At 39.6% G+C, this 24,037-nt stretch overlaps 1 protein-coding gene across 1 annotated transcript in view; it reads left to right on the top strand.

Annotated features, from left to right (window-relative positions):
* LOC106139449 (anoctamin-4) overlaps positions 1 to 23,660 on the top strand; it is a 30,072-nt gene extending 6,412 nt beyond the window's left edge. Inside the window, exons 5-25 of the mRNA XM_060952858.1 lie at positions 4,811 to 4,987; positions 5,243 to 5,353; positions 5,669 to 5,803; positions 6,371 to 6,547; positions 9,419 to 9,570; positions 9,961 to 10,063; positions 10,392 to 10,499; positions 11,131 to 11,336; positions 12,233 to 12,399; positions 13,484 to 13,560; positions 14,221 to 14,361; positions 14,692 to 14,856; positions 15,641 to 15,784; positions 16,578 to 16,747; positions 17,870 to 18,009; positions 18,696 to 18,855; positions 19,398 to 19,443; positions 19,809 to 19,914; positions 20,699 to 20,874; positions 21,530 to 21,710; positions 22,081 to 23,660. Coding sequence (XP_060808841.1) covers positions 4,811 to 4,987; positions 5,243 to 5,353; positions 5,669 to 5,803; positions 6,371 to 6,547; positions 9,419 to 9,570; positions 9,961 to 10,063; positions 10,392 to 10,499; positions 11,131 to 11,336; positions 12,233 to 12,399; positions 13,484 to 13,560; positions 14,221 to 14,361; positions 14,692 to 14,856; positions 15,641 to 15,784; positions 16,578 to 16,747; positions 17,870 to 18,009; positions 18,696 to 18,855; positions 19,398 to 19,443; positions 19,809 to 19,914; positions 20,699 to 20,874; positions 21,530 to 21,710; positions 22,081 to 22,187 — 2,949 coding nt within the window. The 3' untranslated portion in view covers positions 22,188 to 23,660. The remainder of the gene's footprint in view (positions 1 to 4,810; positions 4,988 to 5,242; positions 5,354 to 5,668; positions 5,804 to 6,370; positions 6,548 to 9,418; positions 9,571 to 9,960; positions 10,064 to 10,391; positions 10,500 to 11,130; positions 11,337 to 12,232; positions 12,400 to 13,483; positions 13,561 to 14,220; positions 14,362 to 14,691; positions 14,857 to 15,640; positions 15,785 to 16,577; positions 16,748 to 17,869; positions 18,010 to 18,695; positions 18,856 to 19,397; positions 19,444 to 19,808; positions 19,915 to 20,698; positions 20,875 to 21,529; positions 21,711 to 22,080) is intronic.
* Positions 23,661 to 24,037: the final 377 nt, after the last annotated feature.

Here is a 24,037-nt window from a genome sequence, read left to right as displayed (position 1 = left end):
CTATACTAGCTACACTTGCTTGACTTAATTCAGACGTCCTAAAGTGATGAATAACTAATTCAGATTATCGAAATGACAACTTCCTCCTGATATTTCAATTGTCTGATTTAAATATTGCATCAATTGGCGTTTGAAATAGAAGTACATAGATTTACTTTCAAAATAGGATACAAAGTTTCATTTAATGACGTCAAGACAACTTACAATTGAATCTCTTACCGCTTCCAAAACACGTGTGTATAAGAAGCAGCAGGAGAATCTCTATTTAGAACTTCTTCCTCCTGGCTTTAGTCCCATTTGCATCATCACCACTCTGCAGAGGAGTCCGGGGTAGGTATGTCCTTGACCATGGATCCTGGATTGGGTGAGTCAGGTTTACACGAAGCGACTCCCATCTGACCTCCGCAACTTTTGCAGGGGAACCTAACTAGTATTGGACCATGGTTACACATCCAGTTGCCTGAATGTGCAGGTCTCCTCTCGATGTTTTTCCTCATCGTAAGAGCATCGATTAGTTTTCATACCAATGTACATAACTTTTGACGGCCACTGTGGCGCAGCGGTAGTACGCTTGTCTGTGTCACCGGAGGTCCCGGGTTCGAATCCCGGCCAGGGCATGATGAGAAAAAAACTTTCTCTGATTGGCCTGGGTCTTGGATGTTTATCTATATAAGTATTTATTATAAAATATAGTATCGTTGAGTTAGTATCGCGTAACACAAGTCTCGAACTTACTTCGAGGCTAACTCAATTTGTGTAATTTGTCGCGTATATATTTATTTATTAACTTCGAAAATAGTCATTGGTACACGGCCGTGGTGGGATTCGAACCTATGCCTTTCTGCGCATTTTAACCGATCACCTTACCGATTCGTCCACCGACACTCTATTTTCTTTTAGTTAGAAGAAAAATCTTCTATTAGTAAGCTATAAAATACACTTACTGTATTTTTTTCTGTTTTTCTTTTTCTTATGCTGCAATAAAGAGTCTATCTATCTAGGTTTGCCTAGGTATAATCTAATGAGACAGCCTACAGCAATTATCTCTATTTCCCATAATTATGACGTCATAGCACGTGCAAGTTCAGATTACACGCCTATTCACTGAGCTGATTTGACATGGAGATGACAATTGGATATATATAGGATACCAACTAGGTACTTAGGTAATTTGTCAAATAACCCTCTAAAAAAAGCAAAAATATAAGCTTTTTCACGTAAGATTTCATAGACAGAGCCAGCAATCTTAAAAGTCTTACAGGCCACGATGAGCTGTTGTGCCTAATGATAGAATTGAGATTCAAATAGTGACAGGTTGCTAGCCCATCGCCTAAAAGAAGAAACCCAAGCTTATAAGCTCCATGGACTTCGTAAATGCGACTAAGGGATAGCCCATAGTCGCCTTTTACGAAGTCCATGGGAAAGAGATAGAGTGGTCCTATTCTTTTTTTCATTGGTGCCGGGAACCACACGGGTATAAAATATAAATAAATAATAATATGTAAAACTTAGATTTTTGTTTTAGACGCTGGGCTAGCAAGCTGTACTATCTCAATTGCTGTTTCTTTGTTACGCGGTGGTAAACATATTACTATCATTGTTTGTCACCTCCTTCCATAAATTTCTATGGTACCTATACTTAGTAATTTTAAAACAATGAATAAGTATAACTAATGGTCTATGACCATTAGCGACCTTTAAGTTCACAGCTGACAGAGTTTTAACTTATCCGTCACCAAGGTCTTTTTTTATACTGTTCTGCCCGCAAAATAGATAGATAGAAGGTTTTAATTTTCATGTAGTCCTTATACATATGTTCCAAATTATAAATAACTAGAGGCCGCCCGCGACTTCACCCGCATTGAAACCCTATCTATCCCGCGGGAACTCCGGGATAAAAAGTAGCCTGTATGTTATTCTGGGTCTTCAGCTACCTACATACCAAATTTCATCGTAATCGATTGAGTAGTTTTTGCGTGAAAGAGTAACAAACATCCATACTGATCCATTGACGGCCGGCGACGGACAGCGGTAGTACGCTGCGCCACAGAGGTGTGGGTGTGTGGCTAGTGACAGGTTGCTAGCCCACAGCCTAAAGTAAGAATCGCAAGTTAATAAGCCTATCCCTTAATCGCCTTTTACGACATCCACGGGAAAGAGATGGATTGGATCTATACTCTTTTCTATTGGTGCCGGGAAACACACGGCACCTTAGAAAAAACAACTTTGGGAATAATTGACTATACTTATGTAACTATACTTATATAATTACCCATGGTATACGTCAATACTATATGTGGGCAGTTGTGTATTTGACAGAAATATCTACCTAAATATTGGTAAAGTGTATGTGACCACTAAAATGAGTAGGGCGTGTGTCGATAACTAGTTTTCATCGATCGATGGAAATTTAATTCAATTTATTGTTAAGCCCATACGTAATTCAAGAGGATAATTAATTTCAAGGGACTTTTTGGGTAATGAGAGAGTAAAGTGATGATTAGGTTTTTTTATTGTAACAATTACAATTTGTGCCGTGTGGTTCCCGGCACCAATAAAAAGAAGAATAGGACCACTTCATTTCTTTCCCGTGGGTGTCGTAAAAGGCGTTTAAGGGATAGGCTTATAAACTTGGGATTCTTCTTTTAGGCGACGGACTAGCAACCTGTCACAATTTGAATCACAATTCAATCATCTTCGTTGGTACCGGGAACCACACGGTACTACTATCTACTAAATACACTACAGTGTACCAGAAAAGGTATGGTACATACATACATACATAAACTCACGCCTATTTCCCGGAGGGGTAGGCAGAGACTCCATCTTTTCACTTGCCACGATCTCTGCGTAGGGAGTAGGTAAGGTAGTAGGAATAAACACTATGTCACTGAGACTATATCGACACACTATTGGTTTCTTTTTTTTTAACATATTTGACCTTCTGATTACTAACTATTTACAGTAATTAAAAGCAGCTATCTTGGGCCATGCTAGGCTAACCTTTACCTTCTAGATATATAAAACACTAGCGACCCGCCCCGCCTTCATTTATAGATATAAACCTTCCACAGAAACCCCTTTTTCGAGCATTTCAAACAGGAATAAAATCCGATTAACATTTTCCGAGATTAGCTCGTACATACAGACAGAGAAAGGAGGGGGACTAAACAATATGTAGTGACTGTATATTTAGATAAATTCAATAATGTTTCAGAGCGAGCCCATGTTAGACTCGTCCGAGAAAAAGGTACTTATTATTAATTGTAAGTAGTTGATGTTGTGTCACACAAAGCAAAGCAGCACCACAAGGGGTGTATTAGTATCTAAGTAGACCGATTTGCCGTGTGGTTCCCGGCACCAATACAAACAGAATAGGACCACTCCATCTCTTTCTCATGGATGTAGTAAAAGACGACTAAGGGGTAGGCTTACAAACTTGGGGTTCTTAGTTAGGCGATGGGCTAGCAACCTGTCACTATTTGAATTTCAATTCCATCATTAAGCCAAATAGCTGAACGTGGCCATTCAGTCTTTTCAAGCCTGTTGGCTCTGTCAACCCCGCAGGGGATATAGACGTGACCATATGTATGTATGTAGATCGATTTGAGTGCCGATCAGTGGTTTGTGTTGTGTTGGCTTGACGGCCTCTGTGGCGCAGCGGTAGTACGCTTGTCTGTGACACCGGAGGTCTCGGGTTCGAATCCCGGTCAGGGCATGACGAGAAAAGAACTTTCTGATTGGCCTGGGTCTTGGATGTTTTATTATATAAGTATTTGTTATTAAAATATAGTATCGTTGAGTTAGTATCTCGTAACACAAGTCTCGAACTTACTTCGAGACTAGCTCAATCCGTGTAATTTGTCCCGTTTATATTTATATTCTTTTAGCTTGCCAATTGATGTTAGATGATGCTTAGTTTATTAGGAAAATGTATCTTTTTCTTGTATTGTAGTAAGTGTGCTCTCATAGCGGCGATAACGAAAGATGCGAATTTGAAGATGTGATGTTTCTGTGAGAATGCGCCTTTAGAAATGGTTAATTAGTAATTTTGAGGGTATTGTGGTCCTACGGTTTAGAGCATTGTAGTTAGGAGTTTTTGTTTTTTTGACAAAAAATCTTGTAAAGTCCATTTCTTGTGGTCTTTTTATTAAAAAGAAAATACACAAACAGGCTATTTTACTTTGCGATTAAGTCATTTTACACAAGTCCTTGCAAAATTATGATCATTAAAACCACAGGAATATATCCCAGCTTGGAACATAATTGTTACTAGATGAAATGCAATAATAAGCATTTCTTCCTGCCTTCTACGATAAAGAGATTGAGTGGTTCTATTTTCAATGGGAACCACACTGTACAGTTTTGTCATATCTGTCTATGAAACATTATTTTTTTTGTCTAAGACCTAAGAGATAGTGTGCCTGAAGAGTATAATAAATAAAAAATTACAGCGGGACGTTTTTAGGCGAGGGCTTGATGCTTCTCCTAACAGCTTTTTATGAAACCTTTAAGACCAACAATGCAAAAACCTCGCCCTCCAATCTGTTACTAGTCAAAACTTTCAAAATCTAATCTCTCGTCCACATTTCTATTCTAAGTTTGGATAATTGTGAAGTTGACGTTATTGAAGAATACGCTGCAGTGCAGTTTGTTGTCGCTTCTTCTGCACTGACGCTTTGGAAGCGGGGGTAAACTTAGATTTAAGTAGTTTATTTGACGTCAACCAATGTTGTGAAACTAAAACAAAAGACAATTATTAAGTGATTTGAAATGTCCCACAGTAATTAATAAATTTTACTCCTTGCAGATCCATCTTCGTGACGACATCAAGTCCATCCATTCGGACAGTTCCGAAGACCGGAGACTCTCCCGAGGCTGGCGTTTCGTGAGGAATGTGACCTCGGCTGCTGGAGCGTTCTCCCCCAAATTTAAGGAGGCGCCTACGGCTCCAGCCTTGCCAGGGACGCCACTGCCCAGCTTTCAGGTGAGATGAATCATAAGACCATGAAAGTTCTACAATTTCTGGGAAGAGCACGTTTCTTTGTGCACTTTTGACGAAACATGTTGTGGATTGCTGTAATTTTTTAACGAAGAATGTTGCTGGTATTGTATTTTTTTTTGACGAATCGTGTCGTTGATGAGTTTCTGTTGTCATTAGAAGAACTTAATTAATTTTTCGCATCTGGTCAAGTTGATCATTACGATGTGAGCTAATTTAAACAAAATTCTTTTTCAACAGTCCAAATCAGAAAGCAAGTCGTCGGACTACCCACAAAAAGACGACAGGAAACCTTCACTGCCGCGTTACCCAGACGAGAAAGATGAAAACATTGGCGAGACCAATCCTGAGGTAGGTTTCCAACATCTATAGCTGTGCATACATACATTTAATCACGTCTATATCGCTAGTAGGGTAGACAGAGCCACCAGCCATGGAAAGACTGAAAGACCACGTTCAGCTATTTGGCTTAATGATAGAATTGAGATTCAAATAGTGACAGATTGCTAGCTCGTCGCCTAAAAAAAGAATGACAAGTTTATAAGCTTATCCCTTAGTCGCCATTAACGACATCCATGGGATACGGAGTGGTTTTATTCTTTTACCATTGGTGCTGGGAACCACACGGCACTTGTACCCTGTTTAAAGCATCCTTCTTTGATCCAGGGTCTCGAACCTGAATCCTTGATGTTTCGTGACGGCAGACGACGCATAGACATGGTGTTGGCTTACGAAGAGGAAGACTACGGGGTTATGACTGAGGCTGAGGCCAAGAAGAGAGACCACAGGAGGACGTTTCAGGTACGTTGACATGACACGCAAGTTGAACCAAGATGGCGGCGTTCTGTGCGTGTGTGCTACCTTCACTGGCTTTTTTGTCTAAAAGCGTACACTATGCAATAGGTTAAGCTTTTTGTAGGTACTTAATTGGAGGGAGTTCCAGTAAAACTCCCATACAACAAACGTATTTATCTCTCCACAGCGCCATCTTATTAATTTGTCTGAACTTATACATACATACATAAAATCACCCGAGGGGTAGGCAGAGACTACTTCATTCCACTTGCCACGATCTCTGCATACTTCCTTCGCTTCATCCACATTCATAACTCTCTTCATGCAAGCTCGGCGGTTTCGGGTACTTTTGACTGAACTTATAAGGAGTGGACATTCAACGTGGTATGTATTTACCGCGGTGTAGTTCTACCAATTTGCGCTAGATGGCGTTGTTATAAAAACCGTAAACTGAAACGTGAATATAAAAAAAATATTTGAGTTACAAACGTGATGGTATGGAACCTTTCGCGCTTGAGTCCGACTCGCACTTGGCCGGTTTTTTATATGACCCGTATATGTTTTTCTTCACAGGAGAGCCTAATCAAAGAGGGTTTAGAACTGGAACTAGAGAACAAATGCTTGTCTTTCGACGAGAAGACCTGGTTCCTGAAGATCCACATACCCTGGAAGACGGAGATGAGGCTGGCTGAGGTGATCGGCATGAAACTACCCACGAAGAGGTTCATCACCATTTCTGTCAGAGCTTGGGTAAGATTTTTAATAGACATAGGCACCTACGTACATGTTATCACGTACATATTTATCAACGGCAACATTATGCTGAATGGCTTAATGATGGAATTGTGATTAAAATGTGAAAGATTGTTAAATTAATATTTCCCTTGACTTAAAAAATGGAATGAAAAAATAGAAAAATATTTATTTGGCGCGAAAAAAGTGACATTACATTGTCCATAATACAAAAAATAATATGATGCGACCAAAAGGGTTTCCGCTCAGCGTATGTATGTGTATGATGAGATAACACAATGCGCTTATTTGCAGTGAAACCTAGTATGGAGGCTTTGACATTCAATATATAGGATACATAGAGGAAAAGGTGCAATTGTGGCACCCGCATGTATTTTGGCCCCCATTGATATTAATACTTTCTTATAATGCTATCTCGCATATTTTTGGTGGAACTAAATGCTAGTTGTGACAGCAATATTTAGCACCCATCAAATCCGTCAGATTTCGCTTCGTTCATCCGTCATTTGAATCAGTCGAAACACGTTTGTGAGAAAACTTTTTAACTGCTGTGATTTTAATTGCGTAAAAATTTAAAACTATCGAATTTGTGTTTTTGTGTTTGCACGTTATATTCATTAAACATTCTTCTGCGGGATTTCAAAGGTAATTATGAAATTTAAGCATTTTATAAATATGTTAGGTATGTTTGTTTTGATAATATCAATATTTATAATGCGACCCCCTCACATTGGTTGTATTGTGGTCCCGGGGGTCACATTACATGTAAGACCAATTTATCAATTTCTTATTTTTGTTTCTCTTTCAGATGCCTAGACAAAGCGTTTTATCTCCATCTTCGAGGAAGAAACAAAAACGTGGGACCCAGAAGAAATCAAAAAATGCAGTTGATGCAGTGAGGAATAAGCTCATGGGATATAAAAAAGCTGTTAAAACGTTCGCTGGACTTCTAATCGTGGTAGAAAGACGACAACAGCAAAAGTAATTACATCATCATCTTACAAAAATCAACTGACTGAATCTTTGCGCTTAGCAGAGACTCGAGGACGAGCGCGTGGACGAGGACGTCCTCGCGGAGATGGTGTCAGCGTGATCGCGGTGGAGGAGGCACTAGCCAAGCTGGTCAGCGCCAGAGAGATGTTACATCCAGCAGTAGCTCTGACAGTGGAGCAGAAAATACCGATTCCGGTGATGACAGCTCACATTTGAATAGAGAGAGCAATGGATACAGTGTCAGAGTTGCGAATTATGGGCTCATACAGCCTGTGCAGGTCCAGAAGGCGACTATTATATTTGTGATTTTTGCCGTTAGGTTTCAATTGTGCAATACATTAAATATGACCCCCCAGGGTGCCACATAACCATCACTTGATCTCATTATGCCAAATTTGATTACTTAAGAATAAATAGTATTTCTGATTATCCGGTACGAGTTTTATTTATTCCATAGTTAAATATGCATAAACAAATGATTAAAGAACCCTATAAAGTATGTTTCAAGTTTCCAGGTACTTTACTTTTTTTATAAAGCCTCAAAAACAAAGTAGGGGGCCACAATACCACCTTCTCCTCTATTATAAAATATCAATATAAATTATAGGGAGATACAAAATTAAATGTGGTAGTATGGACAAATAAAGTTGTAGGAAAGTACTTAGAATTATCTAAAACGAAAGGTAAACAATAAAGGTACTTAGAATTCTCTAAAAAAAGTTCGCAGCTTTGTGTAATGACCATGTCATGTCATGTTTTTGGTAGCATAAAAGTTACAATAAGTTAACTATGTTTACTTGTATTTTATGCTGCAATTATTTCTTTCTTTCAAAACGAATGGATATGCGATGCACCACGCCTCTTACGAACGGGGTAGACAGAGTAATATCTTTCCACTTGTCACGATATTATCTGTTAATCGGTTTCTGAACCAAATCAGTTGGACCCCAAGTGACTTAAATTGTCTGAAAAATATTCAAGTTTCATTCGAGATAACTTATAAAATCCGTGCAATAATCGCTTGTTGAAATTCACGTTAGGTAAATGGAACGAATAGTTCATCAGACCGAACAAATCAATTACTCATGCAACGGTATTCTGCATGTCTAAACCACGTCTCATTTATATTACTAATACCTTACACACGAATACCCAAAAACGTGGTGTTATGATTTACTAGCTGTGCCCTCAACTTCTTCCGCGTGGAATAGTTATTTTGGGTATCATTGAAGCTTTCAAGGATTAATAATTTTCGCTGTTTTTTTTCACATTTTCCATTATTTCTTTGCTCCGTATAGTTGCAGCGTGATGTTATATAGCCTAAAGCCTTTAAATAGCCTATTTAACGCAACAAGAATTTTTCAATTCGAACCAGTAATAACTGAGACTGAACGCGCTAATTCAAACAAACAAACAAACTCTTCAGCTTTATAATATTAGTTTAGATTTGAGAGATTAGATGTAAGCATATTATAGAAGTCAACTGTTAGTTAGGTCACCCGACAAAAAGCGAGATGGACAGTTTCATAACTTGTGGCGTTTTAGTAAAGTAATAGAGATGAGTGATAATTTAAAAATTCATAAATAAAGGAAATCTTTATTTGGACTAGTTTTACAAGTTGAAAATAGACGTGGGCTTTTATGTTCCAATCCTACTAATATTATAAATGCGAAAGTTTGTGAGTATGTCAGGATGTCAGTATGGATGTTTGTTACACTTTCACGCAAAAACTACTGAACCGATTACGATGAAATTTGATATGTAGGTAGCTGAAGACCCAGAATAACATATAGGCTACTTTTTATCCCGTAGTTCCCGCGGAATTGATTCCACGCGGCCTCTAGTAACAAATATATTAAAATGTTCCGCAACAGAGCGACGAAAAACAAGCAGAGAGAGACAAACGATGGCATTCAAAATGGCGGCGGCGATGGAAACAGCTGTACGAGTATGAACATAGCAGGATCGAACCCGAACCATCTTTCTATACTGCCACCGACCAGAGAGGAGTCAGGAGGGAAGAACAGTAAGTAGTAGCGGATGTAGTGTCATCTATCTCTCTCTCTCTTTCTCCCATTTTCACGTTTCTCCATACGTACTTAAAATCACATCTATGTCCCTCGCGGAGTAGACTGAAGGCCACGTTCAGCTTTATGGCTTTATAATGGAATCGAGATTCAAATAATGATGTGTTGCTAGCCCATCGCCTACAAGATGAATATCAAGTTTATTAGCCTTTTTTTGGCAAGATATGGAGTGGTCTGTCTCTAAAGAAGTAAATTGATTTAAGCTCTGAATCATGCATCTACTCAGCAAAATTAATACACAGAATAATCCATTCATTTCAAAAATTGTAGAGACCTACGTAAGTACCTATATAACTATGATTTTATCCAATATTTATATACTTTTTTAGGTTTTTGGTCAAAGACAGACATACTCAGTTCTCGCCAGCACAAAGAAGTCTTCTAGTCATGCAGATCTTGCTGAGAGCACGATACGATAATACTGAAACCAAGGTAACTTAAACAAAGGCAACATTTTTATACATTGAATGAATACTCGTATAGCCTCGGTGATAAAATGATTCAGCAAATAAGGTTGGAATACCGCACTAGCTATCCAATTGTAGGTACCGAAGAGTTACAAGTTCTCTGAGTTACATATCCACATAATTTTGAACGTCAGTTGATGGCCTAAAAAAGGCGTTATTATATAGACACAGTGGGTTTTGAAATCTGATCCCTCATTTACGAGTCACCAAAGTTTCAATACTTAATTATTTAATATTTCCCTTAAGCACATCTACCAACGACCCTGATGCCTATAGCCTTATCATTTTTCCAGATGGGAATCCGTCGACTCCTCAATGACGGGACTTACTTGGCCTGCTTCCCTCTCCACGAGGGGAGATACGATGTGGACCTCTCTGACGGAACAGTTACTGATAGAAGGGTCAGTTTGTAAAAAATATATCTCTGAAATCTGTCACACGTAACAAAAACAACTTTTTGCGGAGGGCTGCTAGAGAGTCTAGCACTAATCCGCTAACCTTGTCTAAGCCTAAGTCTTCAAATGAATCCATCAAGAAATAGGTACTTATGTCAGGTAACTGAACTGCACTCGTTGGAATTTCAATATCTGTATGGTGACCTTAAAGAATCTATGGTCTCCATTATAGTTATTGAAATTTCATCATCAGGATCATGGTTGTTCACATAGTTGCCTTAATGACCTGATGATAAGCTACTCAGAAAAGATGGGTATAGTATAATTTCACCAGGTGCCTCTTCTCTCTTTCCGGTTTTCTACGTATATTGGCGACAAAAGCCTCCCCTTTCTTACAAAGGCAGAATTTTACCATCCAATAAAAAATATATATGGGACAGATTACACTGATTGAGTTAGTCTCGAAATGAGTTTGTGACTTGTGTTACGAGATACTAGCTCAACGATGCTATTTTGTGTTATAAATACTTAGTTTATAGAATTCAAAAGCTGTCTTGTCGTAGGTTGACGTTCTTCCGAAATCCATTGAGAAAATTCCACCCAGTCCACAAATTGAATTTAAAATTATTTATTCCAGCTCCTCTATTTAGAATGGGCTCGTCCCTCCAAGTGGTACAAGAAGCAGCCCCTATGGCTCATTCGGCGGTATTTCGGAGACAAGATCGGGTTATATTTCTGCTGGCTGGGGTTCTACACGAAAATGCTGTACGCCCCCGCCATCGTCGGCACCCTGTGCTTCTTGTATGGATTGGCTAGCATGGAATCTGAGGATAATATACCGAGGTGGGTCATCAGAATTTGAATGCATTTACCTCTTGTCCCTCCCATCTTTGGAATTCAGAAGTGTGCTTCAGGAACAGTCCAACTTTCCGACACTTATCTCTTCACTTAGTCCGGTTTTTTAGTAGTTTTTTTAGGTTCCAGTCTCAGTGTGTTGCCGCATTCTTTTAATATATATTTTTTTATGTAATACCAAGGGGGGCCTGTACGCATCAAAGGTCGGATTAGATTTCCCTACAACGGTTTCGGCGATCAAACGGGAGAGGATTCGTGTAGAACAGAATCTTGGTCAAAAGACGCACCACACGCACCGTGAGGATGTATCTGAGATCGACGTCTGACGGAAGAAGTAGCAACTCTATCTTCATCCTCCTACCTTAAGTCCTGGAGTCCCCTGACTTCTCTGGAGAAGAGCCAGGGGTATGCATGTGACTATAGATCCTGAATTGTGTGAGACAGGTTTTTACACGCAGCGACCCCCATCTGTCATCCGCAAACTTTGCTGAGGATTCTAACCCGAATTGGATCGATCATGGTTACACATCCAGTTGCTTGAATGTGCAAGTTAGTATTCAAACTATGTTTAAGTTTCTATCCAGTTGAGCACCTAGACCGAACGTCTGTCAATATCTTAGTTTATTTATGTTTTTTTATTAATAAGTTTATTCATATATTGCAAGTGATTTGTTTCTTTTATAACTATGTAGGTACTATTTTCTTGTTACTGTGTTTCTATGCAATAAAGATATTACAAACAAACAAACTAATAAACTAAGAAGAAGCTCTATCTACCTTCCTGTACCGAGGTGGCTTATCGACCTTGCTTTCTATTAAGCCATCTATTTCTGAATTTACTTCGAAAAAGAGGCGGTTCTCAACTCGGACTATATGATTTCCAGCAAGGAGATCTGTGACCTCCGCGGGCCGGGCAACACGACTCTGTGCCCGCTCTGCGACAAAGCCTGCCAGTACCAGAGCCTCTCCGACTCCTGTCTCTTCGCCAAACTAACGTACCTCTTCGATAACCCAGCCACTGTGTTCTTTGCTATCTTCATGTCGTTTTGGGGTAAGATTTTCGTTCTCATAATCACTATAATGGTGTTTAGTTTTCTGTACTGGTCATACCATCCAAAATTCTGTGAAACTTTCAAGGTTAAACCGCTGCCCCCGTAAAAAGGCACGCGTGGCTGGACCGAGTTTGTATTGTAGCGGGTATTAGGTTAAGTTTAAAATTTTAATATTAAAAGTTTTTTTATTTTTTGTTCATTATGTCGTATTTAAGTTTCTGCTGAGTCCGGCCCATAGAATACGGTCCTGTCTCTTAATGGAAAACTCTTAGTGAATTGTATAAATAGCATCCAATTTATATTTATTTTGTTAATCGTTCTTTTCTTGACATAATTCGCAAGTTGCCATAGTATGTTTAACTATCTGTGGTAAAACGTAGGCTATTTTTCTTAAAATTCCTACAAGATCAAACATTGGTCAAGAGGATGAGTTCATTTAAGTGGCATAAAGCCAAGTTAAGGCTCACAGCGTGTTGAATTAATGGCCGATGGGACAAAAAGTTCTAACGAGTAAAAATATCGACCACCCGCCGGCAAGCGCACCTAAGCAAAAGGGATATCACCTACTGGATGATCTGATGATTTTAAGAAAGTTGCGGGTATACGCTGGATGCGACCTCCTTCGAGACATTTTGATGAACTTAATTTGTGCGGAACTTCGAACATTACAAACAAACTTTAGAACACTTAGACCCACCCTAGCAGATGCATAGGCGCTATTAAACATAAATATAATCATGTCTGTATCCCTTGCGGGGTAGACAGGGCCAACAGTCTTGAAGACTCTAGAAGACAAGACTGAAGTCACATTCAGCTGTATGGCTTTATGATGGGATTGGATTCAAATAGTGACAGGTTGCTAGCCCATCGCTTACAAGAGGAATTCGAAGTTTATAAGCCTATCTCTTAGTCGCCTTTTACGGCATCCGTGGGAAAGATATGGAGTGGTTCTATTCTAATGTGCCAGAAACCAAATGGTTTATGTACAACAACAAGGCATTTATGTAAATTTTTATGTAAAAAGCGAAATCAGTTTTGTTTTTATATAGGTTTTTCACCAAACAATGAACATTGTTATTTCAGCGACAACATTTCTGGAGCTTTGGAAACGGAAGCAATCTATTCTCAGGTGGGAGTGGGACTTGGGCGGTGTGGATCAGGTAAAATGCTTTTAATTTGCAAATATTTAATTTCAACGTATCTTGATCAAATTAAGGACGTCCTGGTAAAGGGTCGGGTCAAGAGTACCCGAAACCGCCAAGCTTCCATGAATATAAATAAATAATAAATAAATATATACGGGACAAATTACACTGATTGAGTTAGCCTCGAAGTAAGTTCTAAACTTGTGTTACGAGATACTAACTCAACGATACTATATTTTATAATAAATACTTATATAGATAAACATCCAAGACCCAAGACAATCAGAAAAAGTTCTTTTCTCATCATGCCCTGACCGGGATTCGAACCCGGGACCTCCGGTGTCACAGACAAGCGTAGTACCGCTGAGCCACAGAGGCCGTCGAAATGAAGAGAGTTATGAATGTGGATGAAGCGAAGGAAGTCTGCAGAGATCGTGGCAAGTGGAAAGAGGTGGATTTTATGTATGTATGTATGTATTTAATTTCAAAATTCTGATCTCTCAAATAGAAATGAATAGGCCAGCCGATTAGCGTAGCGGATTTTTCAATTTCTTGTTCTTCATAGGTTTATTTGCTAGAAATCAAAGGAGCATGTGTTCGTCGTCTCTACGTATATTCAAGTGCTTTTACATCGGGATCAGAAATGCAATGTGGCTAATTAATACCCTTTCTCAGGATGAAGATCCCCGGCCGGAGTTCGAGACATCAGTGAAGACATTCAGAACCAACCCGGTGACGAGAGAGAAGGAGCCCTACCTGCCCGCCTGGCAGAAGACTATGCGATACGTGGCTACCAGCTCAGCTGTTCTGTTCATGGTGAAAACAACCTATAATACATACATACATATGGCCACGTCTATATCCCTTGCGGGGTAGACAGAGCCAACAGTCTTGAAAAGACTGAATGGCCACGTTCAGCTGTATGGCTTAATGATAGAATTGAGATTCAAATAGTGACAGGTTGCTAGCCCATCGCCTAAAAAAGAATCCCAAGTTTGTAAGAATTGATGCGGTGGTCCTATTCTTTTTTCTATTGATGCCTGTAACCACACGGCACTTATTGATGCCGGGAACCACACGGCACGGCTAAAGACGTGATTACATATATGTTGAAATTATAAACTGCTCTTCTTCATTTCTTTCCAGATCACGATCGTGATGGGCGCCGTGCTGGGCACCATCATTTACAGGATCTCCATGGTGTCAGTCATCTACGGCGGCAGCGGCTTCTTCTTGAAGAGACACGCCAAAATCTTCACGTCCATGACAGCTGCGCTCATCAACTTGACAATCATTATGATTTTGACCAGGGTAAGAATCAATTAAATGTTGTGCAATGTAGGTACTTTCGAGATCTACTTTGGCATCTAGATGTTTATAAATGTCACACAACAACTGTCAAGCGAAGCGAAAAAAATGACGCGCTCAGCCAATAGCAGTTAAGAATCTAAATCGCGCATACAAAGATTTCACGGATTGGAGCATATATACAACCTCCGACACGACGTCGTCTGTCGCGCGGTTCCCCAGGCGTCACACCAGCCTGGTGGATGATCCTACCTTTGGTAGCGGTCGAGCCGAATCATGGCTCCCGCTACAAACATCAAAGAATGTGTCGAGGGGTTTGAGACCACAATATGATAGATAGATTAATGATACACCACTTTAGAATAGAGCCACTTTATATCATCCCGTGAATGTCGTGAAAGGCGACTGAGGGACACGCTTATAAACATGGGATTCCTCATACAGGCGATGGGCTAGCACCCTGTCACTATTTGAATCTCTATTCCATTCCATCAAATAGTGACAGGTTGCTAGCCCATCGACTACAAGAAGAATCCAGAGTTTATTAGCCTGTGACATTCTCGGCGATGATATGTAGTGTGCCGGAAATCACACGGCAAATACATTTGAATATGTACGGATAGTATGTGGATTTTCTTGAATAATTCTGTCAACGCACCTTTAAGCGTACCTAGTTTTATTTGGTGCCGGAAACCACGCGGCAGGTATAAAATTTTAATTTGTACGGATAATATGTGGATTTTCTTAAACAATTCTTTGACTGCACATTCGCATCTTTGGTTTCCAGATATACGCAAAAGTGGCGGTGTACCTGACCAACATGGAGAACCCTCGGACTCAGACGGAGTACGAGGACTCGTACACCTTCAAGATCTTCTTCTTTGAGTTCATGAACTTCTACTCTTCACTCATCTACATCGCGTTCTTTAAGGTTTGTACACTGTCTGATTTGTGGCGACATCACTAATGTCACACATAAATTGTCATCAATCAAATGTAATTGAATACTTAAGACCTATATTGTAACCATATTTAAGGAATACATGATTATGATTATGTTAATCGTAGCGAAGAAATGATGCGCTCGGCCAATAGCAGCGAAGAGCCTAATCGCGATTACAAAGATTGCACGGATTGGGGCAATAAATACATACATACATACATAAAATCACGCCTCTTTCCCGGTGGGGTAGGCAGAGACTACCTCTTTCCACTAGCCACGATCTCTGCATACTTCCTTCGCTTCATCCACATTCATAACTCTCTTCATAAAAGCTCGGCGGTTTCGGGTACTTTTGACCTGACAATAAATACAACCTATTATATTTACGGTTGTCAATTCATGTCCAATAAGGAGTATCTATCTATCTACCTATCTGTGACACAGTAGATCCCGGTTCAAATCCCAGCCAGAGCATGATGATAAACGAACACTGTATGAGTGGCCTGGGTTTATATAATTATTTATTATAAAATATAGTATCGTTGAGTTAGTATCTCGCAACACAAGTCTCGAACTTACTTCGAGGCTAATTCAATCTGCGTAATTTTTCCCGTATTAAAAAAAATATATAATAATTTATTTATCTGAATTTCTCAATTCTATCATTAAGCCAAATAGTTGAACGTGGCCAATGGCCATTCAGTCTATTCAAGAGTGTTCGCTCTGTCTACCCGGCAATTGACATAGACGTGACCATCTGTATGAATGTATGAATTCCTAGGGTCGTTTCTACGACTACCCGGGGGACGACCAAGCCCGCAAGTCGGAGTTCTTCAAGCTGAAAGGCGACATCTGCGACCCCGCCGGCTGCCTGTCGGAGCTGTGCATCCAGCTGGCCATCATCATGATCGGAAAGCAGAGCTTCAACAACTTCATGGAGCTCGGATACCCGTACGTACGTGTGTAATCGTGGACGTCATACACATAACATACATACATACATATGATCACGTATATATCCCTTACGGGGTAGACAGAGCCAACATACATATAATCACGTCTATATTCCTTGCGGGGCAGACTGAGCCAACAGTGTTGTAAAGACTCATAGGCCACGTTCAGCTATTTGGCTTTAAGATAGGATTGAGATTCAAATAGTGACAGGTTGTTAGACCATCGCCTAAAAGAAGAATCCCAAGTTTATAAGCCTACCCCTTCGTCGCCTTTTACGACATCCATGGGAAAGAGATGGAGTGGTCCTATTCTTTTTTGTATTGGTGCCGGGAGCCACACGGCTGAGCCAACAGTCTTGAAAAGACTGATGGGCCACATTCAGCTGTTTGGCATTATGATAGAATTGAGATAGGTACACTTAAACGTGGAAAAAAAGGCGGACGGTGTTTCGCTGTACGGCAAAATGAAGCACCAATAAAATGTAAACTTAGTTTTTGAGTAATTTATTTGACGTCAACCAATGTTGTGAAATTTAAAAGTTTTGACAATTATTAAGCGATATGAAGTATCCTATAATAATGAATAATAATTTTGAATTTTGAATAGTATGTCCATTGTATGTACCCACACGCTCTCATCAATAGTGTGACAATCGGCCGACATTACGTCATAGATTGTCGCATAATGGCAAGTTTTCTGCCATAACGATGCTTCACTTTTCTTCAAGCGACACTCTGTCCAACTTTTTTCTACGTCTATAGTCTTACATTATAATTTGTTCGAGTTTTAGTGGCTTGACTTTTGTACTGTTTTTAATAAAATCCTTACCTATTGTCTATGGCCTTATCATCATGATCCTTTTACCGTTTGTCTATAGAGCTCGGATACCCGTATATACATGTGTGTTTTCGGCTTGATCTTAAATTTTGTAATAAACTTCATCTTTATAAATATTATTTTGTCATATTTACATACATAAAATCACCTCTTGCGAGGTAGACCTAGGCATCACAAGCCTGGCGTAAGATCATCCCTTTGGTGGCGTGTTCATCATCATCATCGCTCCCCCCACACTCTCAAAGAACCTGCGACCTTTCAAACACCGTGTGTCCAATCCAGAAAGTTCTACAACTGGTGGCGGCAGCGCTCCCACCGCGCCGTGACCCGCGACCTCAGCAAGCCGCACATGGCGTGGGAGCGCGACTACCACCTGCAGGACCCCGGCCGCCTGGCGCTGTTCGACGAGTACCTGGAGATGAGTGAGTTGTCCAGAATGTTCTATGACCACGTTTGTAGTCTATAAGTAACTTCTTTATTTCTTACCCATAAGTATACTTATTATTTGTCCTTTTAGTTGAAACTAGCAGTGTCCGCGACTTCGTCCGCGTGGAACATTTATTTTGGGCATCATTGAAGCCCTCAAGGATGACGCAAACTTTGCGAAGAAATAACCTTATTTACAACTAGCCACTAAATCTTTCTTTAATATACTTAACAATGATCTATATTTGTATATTGACGTCCGATGAAAATGCTGCAGTCTAGTTTGTTCCGCCGCTTCTTCTACACATGCGCTTTGGAAGCGGTAGTAGCTATAATTAGATTTAAGTGATGTGACGTCATAAGTGATATGTATCATATCTTGTATCCAATTTTGAAAATCAATCTATTCTATTCTATTGTAATGCCTTTTTTCTCTCTTCAGTCCTATTTCTTATTATTCACGTACGCCTAAAAGTAGGATCCCAAGTTTATAAGCCTGTCCTTTAGTCGCCTTTTACGTCCTCCATGGAAAAGATATGAAGCAGTCCTATTTTTTTTTCCTACTGGTTTATTTCAATATTACTAGACATTACCTACAATCCCTACCTAGGCTAAAGGTGCCTATAGATTCCTGTATGCTGACATAGTAGATACCCAGTAAATATATTTTTACAATTTTCAGTCCTCCAATACGGATTCGTGACACTATTCGTGGCGGCTTTCCCTTTAGCACCATTGTTCGCGCTCCTGAACAACATCGCGGAGATAAGACTGGACGCTTACAAGATGGTGACGCAAGCACGACGCCCATTGGCTGAGAGGGTTGAAGATATTGGCGCTTGGTTCGTATTGGTTGTTATCAAGAACCATTTTCAAACGGCGCAGTGCTGCCCTCATTTGAAATTTATCGTTATATTTAAAAGAAAGAGGAAAATTATTAATGTTCTACGTTAAATTTCTAGGTAATAAATACCTAAAAGCAATTTGATAAGTGGTCAATTTTTGCGTTTTAATCGCTTAGATAACAGCTAATTTAATTTTGGCCCAATAAATGGCTTGTAATATTATAATGTAAAACATGTATAGATTTTGGTCTTTGTTTTAGATATAATTATTTATTTCACACGTGGGCAGCACTGTGCCGTTAAAAATGTGATATGGCTCTTTATGTGGGTACTTCAGATATAACGTTGTTTATTTATAGCGCCATCTAGTATCGGAACTTGACGACTTCTAGTTTTTATAATCAGCGCCATCTGTTAGCGAGTTTTGACAATATCATAGATATGATACTAGTTTAGATTAAAGTTTAACTATCATATGGAAGATATAAAATGATGAGGGCGATAATGATATTGATACGAATATTGTTTGTTTTTTTCAGGTACGGCATCTTACGAGGCATCACATACGCCGCTGTGGTTTCCAATGTAAGTCAGCTTTCAACGTTTATATTTCCCAAGTATTCGCTCTCATGGGAATGTAATGCCTGCATCTTTATTCCCAGACAAGTACTGTCCGCTAACATTCATAAGGTAGTATAATTGGGTATCTCTTGGATAGGCATGTAACATCTTCGTCTTCATCGTCACATACCATCAGGTGAGATGGAAGAGAAATCCGTAATCCAATATTGAATAAAAAGACAGTATGTTTCTCCTTGCGGTCTAGTTCATTTCTGTACCAAATTCTGTAAAAATAAAATCATAGAACAACATTATTGTTTTCTTTTTTTTAATTTGAAACGGCCTATATGTATTTTTAAAAACTATAGCATAAATATCAAATGTTCCAGGCGTTCGTGATAGCGTACACTAGCGACTTCATTCCACGCATGGTGTACAAATATGTCTACTCCCCGGACAATACCCTGGCTGGGTACATCGACCACTCATTGTCGTGTAAGTTTAATTTATGCTCACCATCTGATCCATAGTTTCTTTAATCCAGAGAATATAGTTTTGACTTAAAGTTTCTCATTTTAAATATAACATCCGTTTCAGAAATCCGTGGGTTGTAATTCTGCGAGAACAGTACTTTGTGAAATTGTCTGTCAGTCTGTTCAAGATTTTGGCAAGCTTGCTTGTTTTGCCGTGTGGACTTACATTTTAGAAAAGAAACACTCCATATCTTTCACATGGATGTCGTGAAAGGCGACTAAGGGATATGCTTATAAACTTGGGATTCCTCTTGTAGGCGACGAGCTAGCAACCTGTCACTATTTGAATCTCAATTCCATCATAAAGCCATACAGCTGAACGTGGCCTTTCAGTCTTTTCAAGACTGTTGGCTCCGTCTACAGATAAAAGACACAGCCTTCCACTACATAAAATCACTGTCTGTGCAAGACAGTGACGATTTCATAACAACATACAAACATAAATCACGCGTCTTTCCTAGAGCCGTAGGATAGACTACATCTTTCAACTTACAACGATCCCTGCATACTTCTTTTGCTTCATCCACATTCATAGCTCTCTTCATGCAAGCTCGTCGTTTTCAGTTACTTTTGACCCGACCTTTTGCCAGAACGTCTCCTATTGGACAAAGTACGTTCGTCTTGGCCTTCCCGCTCCACCAGTCTCATTCCCACTCCATTTGTATATTTCCCTTCAACCTGCTTTCATAACAAGCATGAAAGTGAAACTCGATCATATCACATAGACTCCATTAATGACATTCTAGTGTTCAACACATCGGATTATCGCGAAGACTGGGGCGCGGACGAGAACGAGGTGGACCCGCCCACGTGCGCGTACCGCGGGTACCGCAACCCACCAGACCATAATGACCCCTACGGTCTATCACCACACTACTGGCACGTGTTCGCGGCTAGACTGGCCTTTGTCGTTGTTTTTGAGGTGAGTTCTATGAATTATTGGCATAATTTGACGGCCTCTGTGGCGCGGCGGTAGTGCGCTTGTCTGTGTCACCGGAGGTCCCGGGTTCGAATCCCGGCCAGGGCATAATGAGAAACGAACTTTCTCTGATTGGCCTGGGTCTTGGATGTTTATCTATATAAGTATTTATTAAGAGTGAAGGCTGGTCTCTGAAGCAATCTCTCACGTGTTAGATTTGGGTGCTGTGGTGCCGTGCGGTTCACCGCACTTTAGAATAGGACCACTTCATCTCTCTTGTAAAAGGTGACTAAAGGACATGCAAATAAACTTGGGATTCTTCTTGAAGGCGATGGACTAGCAACCTGTCATTATTTGAAACTCAATTCCGTCGTTTAACCATATTCCATGTAATAGACCTTTCAGATCAATTTATGTTTGTTCTAATTTGGCCCTTGACGAACGTATCTTGATCAAATTAAGGACGTCCTGGTAAAGGGTCAGGTCAAGAGTACCCGAAACCGCCGAGCTTGCATGAAGACAGTTATGAATGTGGATGAAGCGAAGGAAGTATGCAGAGATCGTGGCAAGTGGAAAGAGGTAGTCTCTGCGTACCCCTCCGGGAAAGAGGCGTGATTTTATGTATGTATGTATGTATGTTGGCCCTTGTCTTCCACAGCACGTAGTGTTCGGCCTAACTGGTCTGATGCAGCTGTTCATACCGGACGTACCAAGCGAGCTTCGTACTCAGATGCAAAGAGAGGCTCTGCTAGCTAAAGAGGCTAAATACGAGCATGGGAGGAGAAGACTGTCCACTGAGTATAGACAACTGATCACGCAGAAGAGTGAAAATGCTGGAGGTTTGTATACTTAACTGATGGCTTTGAAATTTATGAGAAGAGAGGAGAGGATAAAGCTATTTGCCGAGTGTAAACGCCGATGATGAAGACGACGGCGAATGAAAATAATGTGTGTATAAATTTCATTAGTAACTCATCATCTTTATAGCTTCATTTGATGTAAGTATGGTAGATGTCCAATATATAATATATTGGACATTTACCGGTAAAGGAACTCTTTCTGTTAACGTCACTTATAGATCATGTTCAATCAGCAGGCAAACTTGGCTTGCATTATGTTTAGCCCTTCTCTCACGAAATAGCCGACATACACTTAGCTAGTTTCTAGCTAAAAGTTAAAGAATGGTGTCCATTCATACCTGATTTGCAGAAAGACAACCAGGCCCTTGGCTGCGTCGCACGTCAAGGGCGTCAGACGGCCTCGACGCCCACGTGGCGGTCTCTCAACGGCCGTCCTCACCTCAAATCACCCACTGATAGCGACATCTATCCGTTGCGCACGGAACTACTAGAGTTTGGAACAGATGGCGTTGTAAATAATTACCAATACGTAACAATAGATGGCGGTGTAAAGAATTAAATTTACTTGGAAAGTACCGTCTTTTAAGGTAAATAGTAAGTCCCTTGGGATGCTGTTGGAAATGAAACCATTTTTTTGGTTACTTTTATGACGCTTAGTATCGAATCTCATATATATGTAGATGTAAGTAAAGTTATTTATTCTTTACCTAAGGAAATAGTGATTGACGTTATTTTAACGCACAACTGAAATTATTCTGGAATTTGACGTGATTCCAAAAGAAAAAAAATCCCGAGCAAAACCTAATCTCAGATATATCCAGGTTATTTTTAGTTATTTAACATTATTTAACGCACTCGTCAAAATAGGTTAAGAATATAATTATTGTATGTTCAATTTCTACACATACTTATAAGTTTGCAATATTATAAAATACCATATACATATAGGTAAGTAGTATTCAGAACTATATTTTTATAGTAACTACGTAAATGGCCTCTGTCTACCACGGATGTGATATGAATATTATGTTAAAAGGAACGTTAAGGGAAAGGCCTAGGCGAGCATGTTCTGAGAAAGTTTAGAGAAATAAATTCTTTAAACCTTTGTATAAATTAATCTTTGGGACGTTCTGGTAAAAAAATTCAAAAAATTTCATTCTTGTATGTGGAAATAGGCCCTGCCTATCCCCTTTGGGAAAGAGGCGTTATTATATGTAAGTAAATAAATTAATATCCGCCGAATAGCTAAATCTCTCTTGATTTGTGGTACGTAAATTTATTGGTAGGTAAGTATTTGTAATTTTCTCAAGAGTTAGTAAGGTCCAAAGGTAAGTGTATTATAATAGGTAGGTAATTGATAAAAAATACATAATATCAATCATTTAATTCTAGAGAATAAAGAAGCCCGGGTCCGTCTTGTAACTATGATCCTAGATTGTAAAGAATTAACAATACGCAACAGCAGAGAGTCAGATTTTCACACGAAGCGACTCCGCAACCTTTGCAAGGAAACATAACCCTTATTAGATACATATACATACATATGATCACGTCTATATCAATTGCGGGGTAGACAGAGCCAACAGTCTTGTTAATACTGACAGGCCACGTTCAGCTATTTGGCTTTAAGATAGAATTGAGATTCAAATAGTGACAGGTTGCTAACCCATCGCCTAAAAGAAGAATCCCAAGTTTATAAGCCTACCCCTTAGTCGCCTTTTACGACATCCATGGGAAAGAGATGGAGTGGTCCCATTCTTTTTTGTATTGGTGCCGGAAACCACACGGCACCCTTATTAGATCATGGTTTAAAAATTAAATAAGTAGGTAGTCCTAATTTCCGAGATCAAATTGTAAAAATGAAGGTCAGTGGGATACCTAAGGCTGATAAAAGTATGTTTATTTGTAAGTAAAGAGTGTGAATTTTGTGTCTAGGCAATTCTGGAAAGATTAGATTGTAAGTATGTATTATTTTACTATAAAGGGTTGTTAGTTGTAATACTCATTTGTTTTTGTGAAATTAAATTATTGTTACTGTATTTTTGTATTTTAATTATAAATTTTAATAGATTGTGTAGACGTACCTTTATAAACCAGGGACGTCCTGTCAAAAGGTCTGGTCAAGAGTACCCAAAACCTTTGAGCTTTCATAAAGAGTAACTACAGCTGCAGTTTCTACCACAGTCTCTGACTAGGACGCAGAGATTACAGACATGCAATCCCTGTGTTCTGTAGTCTCTGCCTATCAAAGAAAACTTGGAAGAATTATTGCCGTGTGGTTCCCGGCACCATTACGAAAAAGAATA

Source organism: Amyelois transitella, chromosome 30 (genome assembly GCF_032362555.1).
Source record: "Amyelois transitella isolate CPQ chromosome 30, ilAmyTran1.1, whole genome shotgun sequence".
NCBI classification, from domain to species: domain Eukaryota; kingdom Metazoa; phylum Arthropoda; class Insecta; order Lepidoptera; family Pyralidae; genus Amyelois; species Amyelois transitella.
The sequence above is the reverse complement of the archived record's forward strand: the minus strand, read 5'-3'. Positions and strand labels throughout refer to the sequence as shown.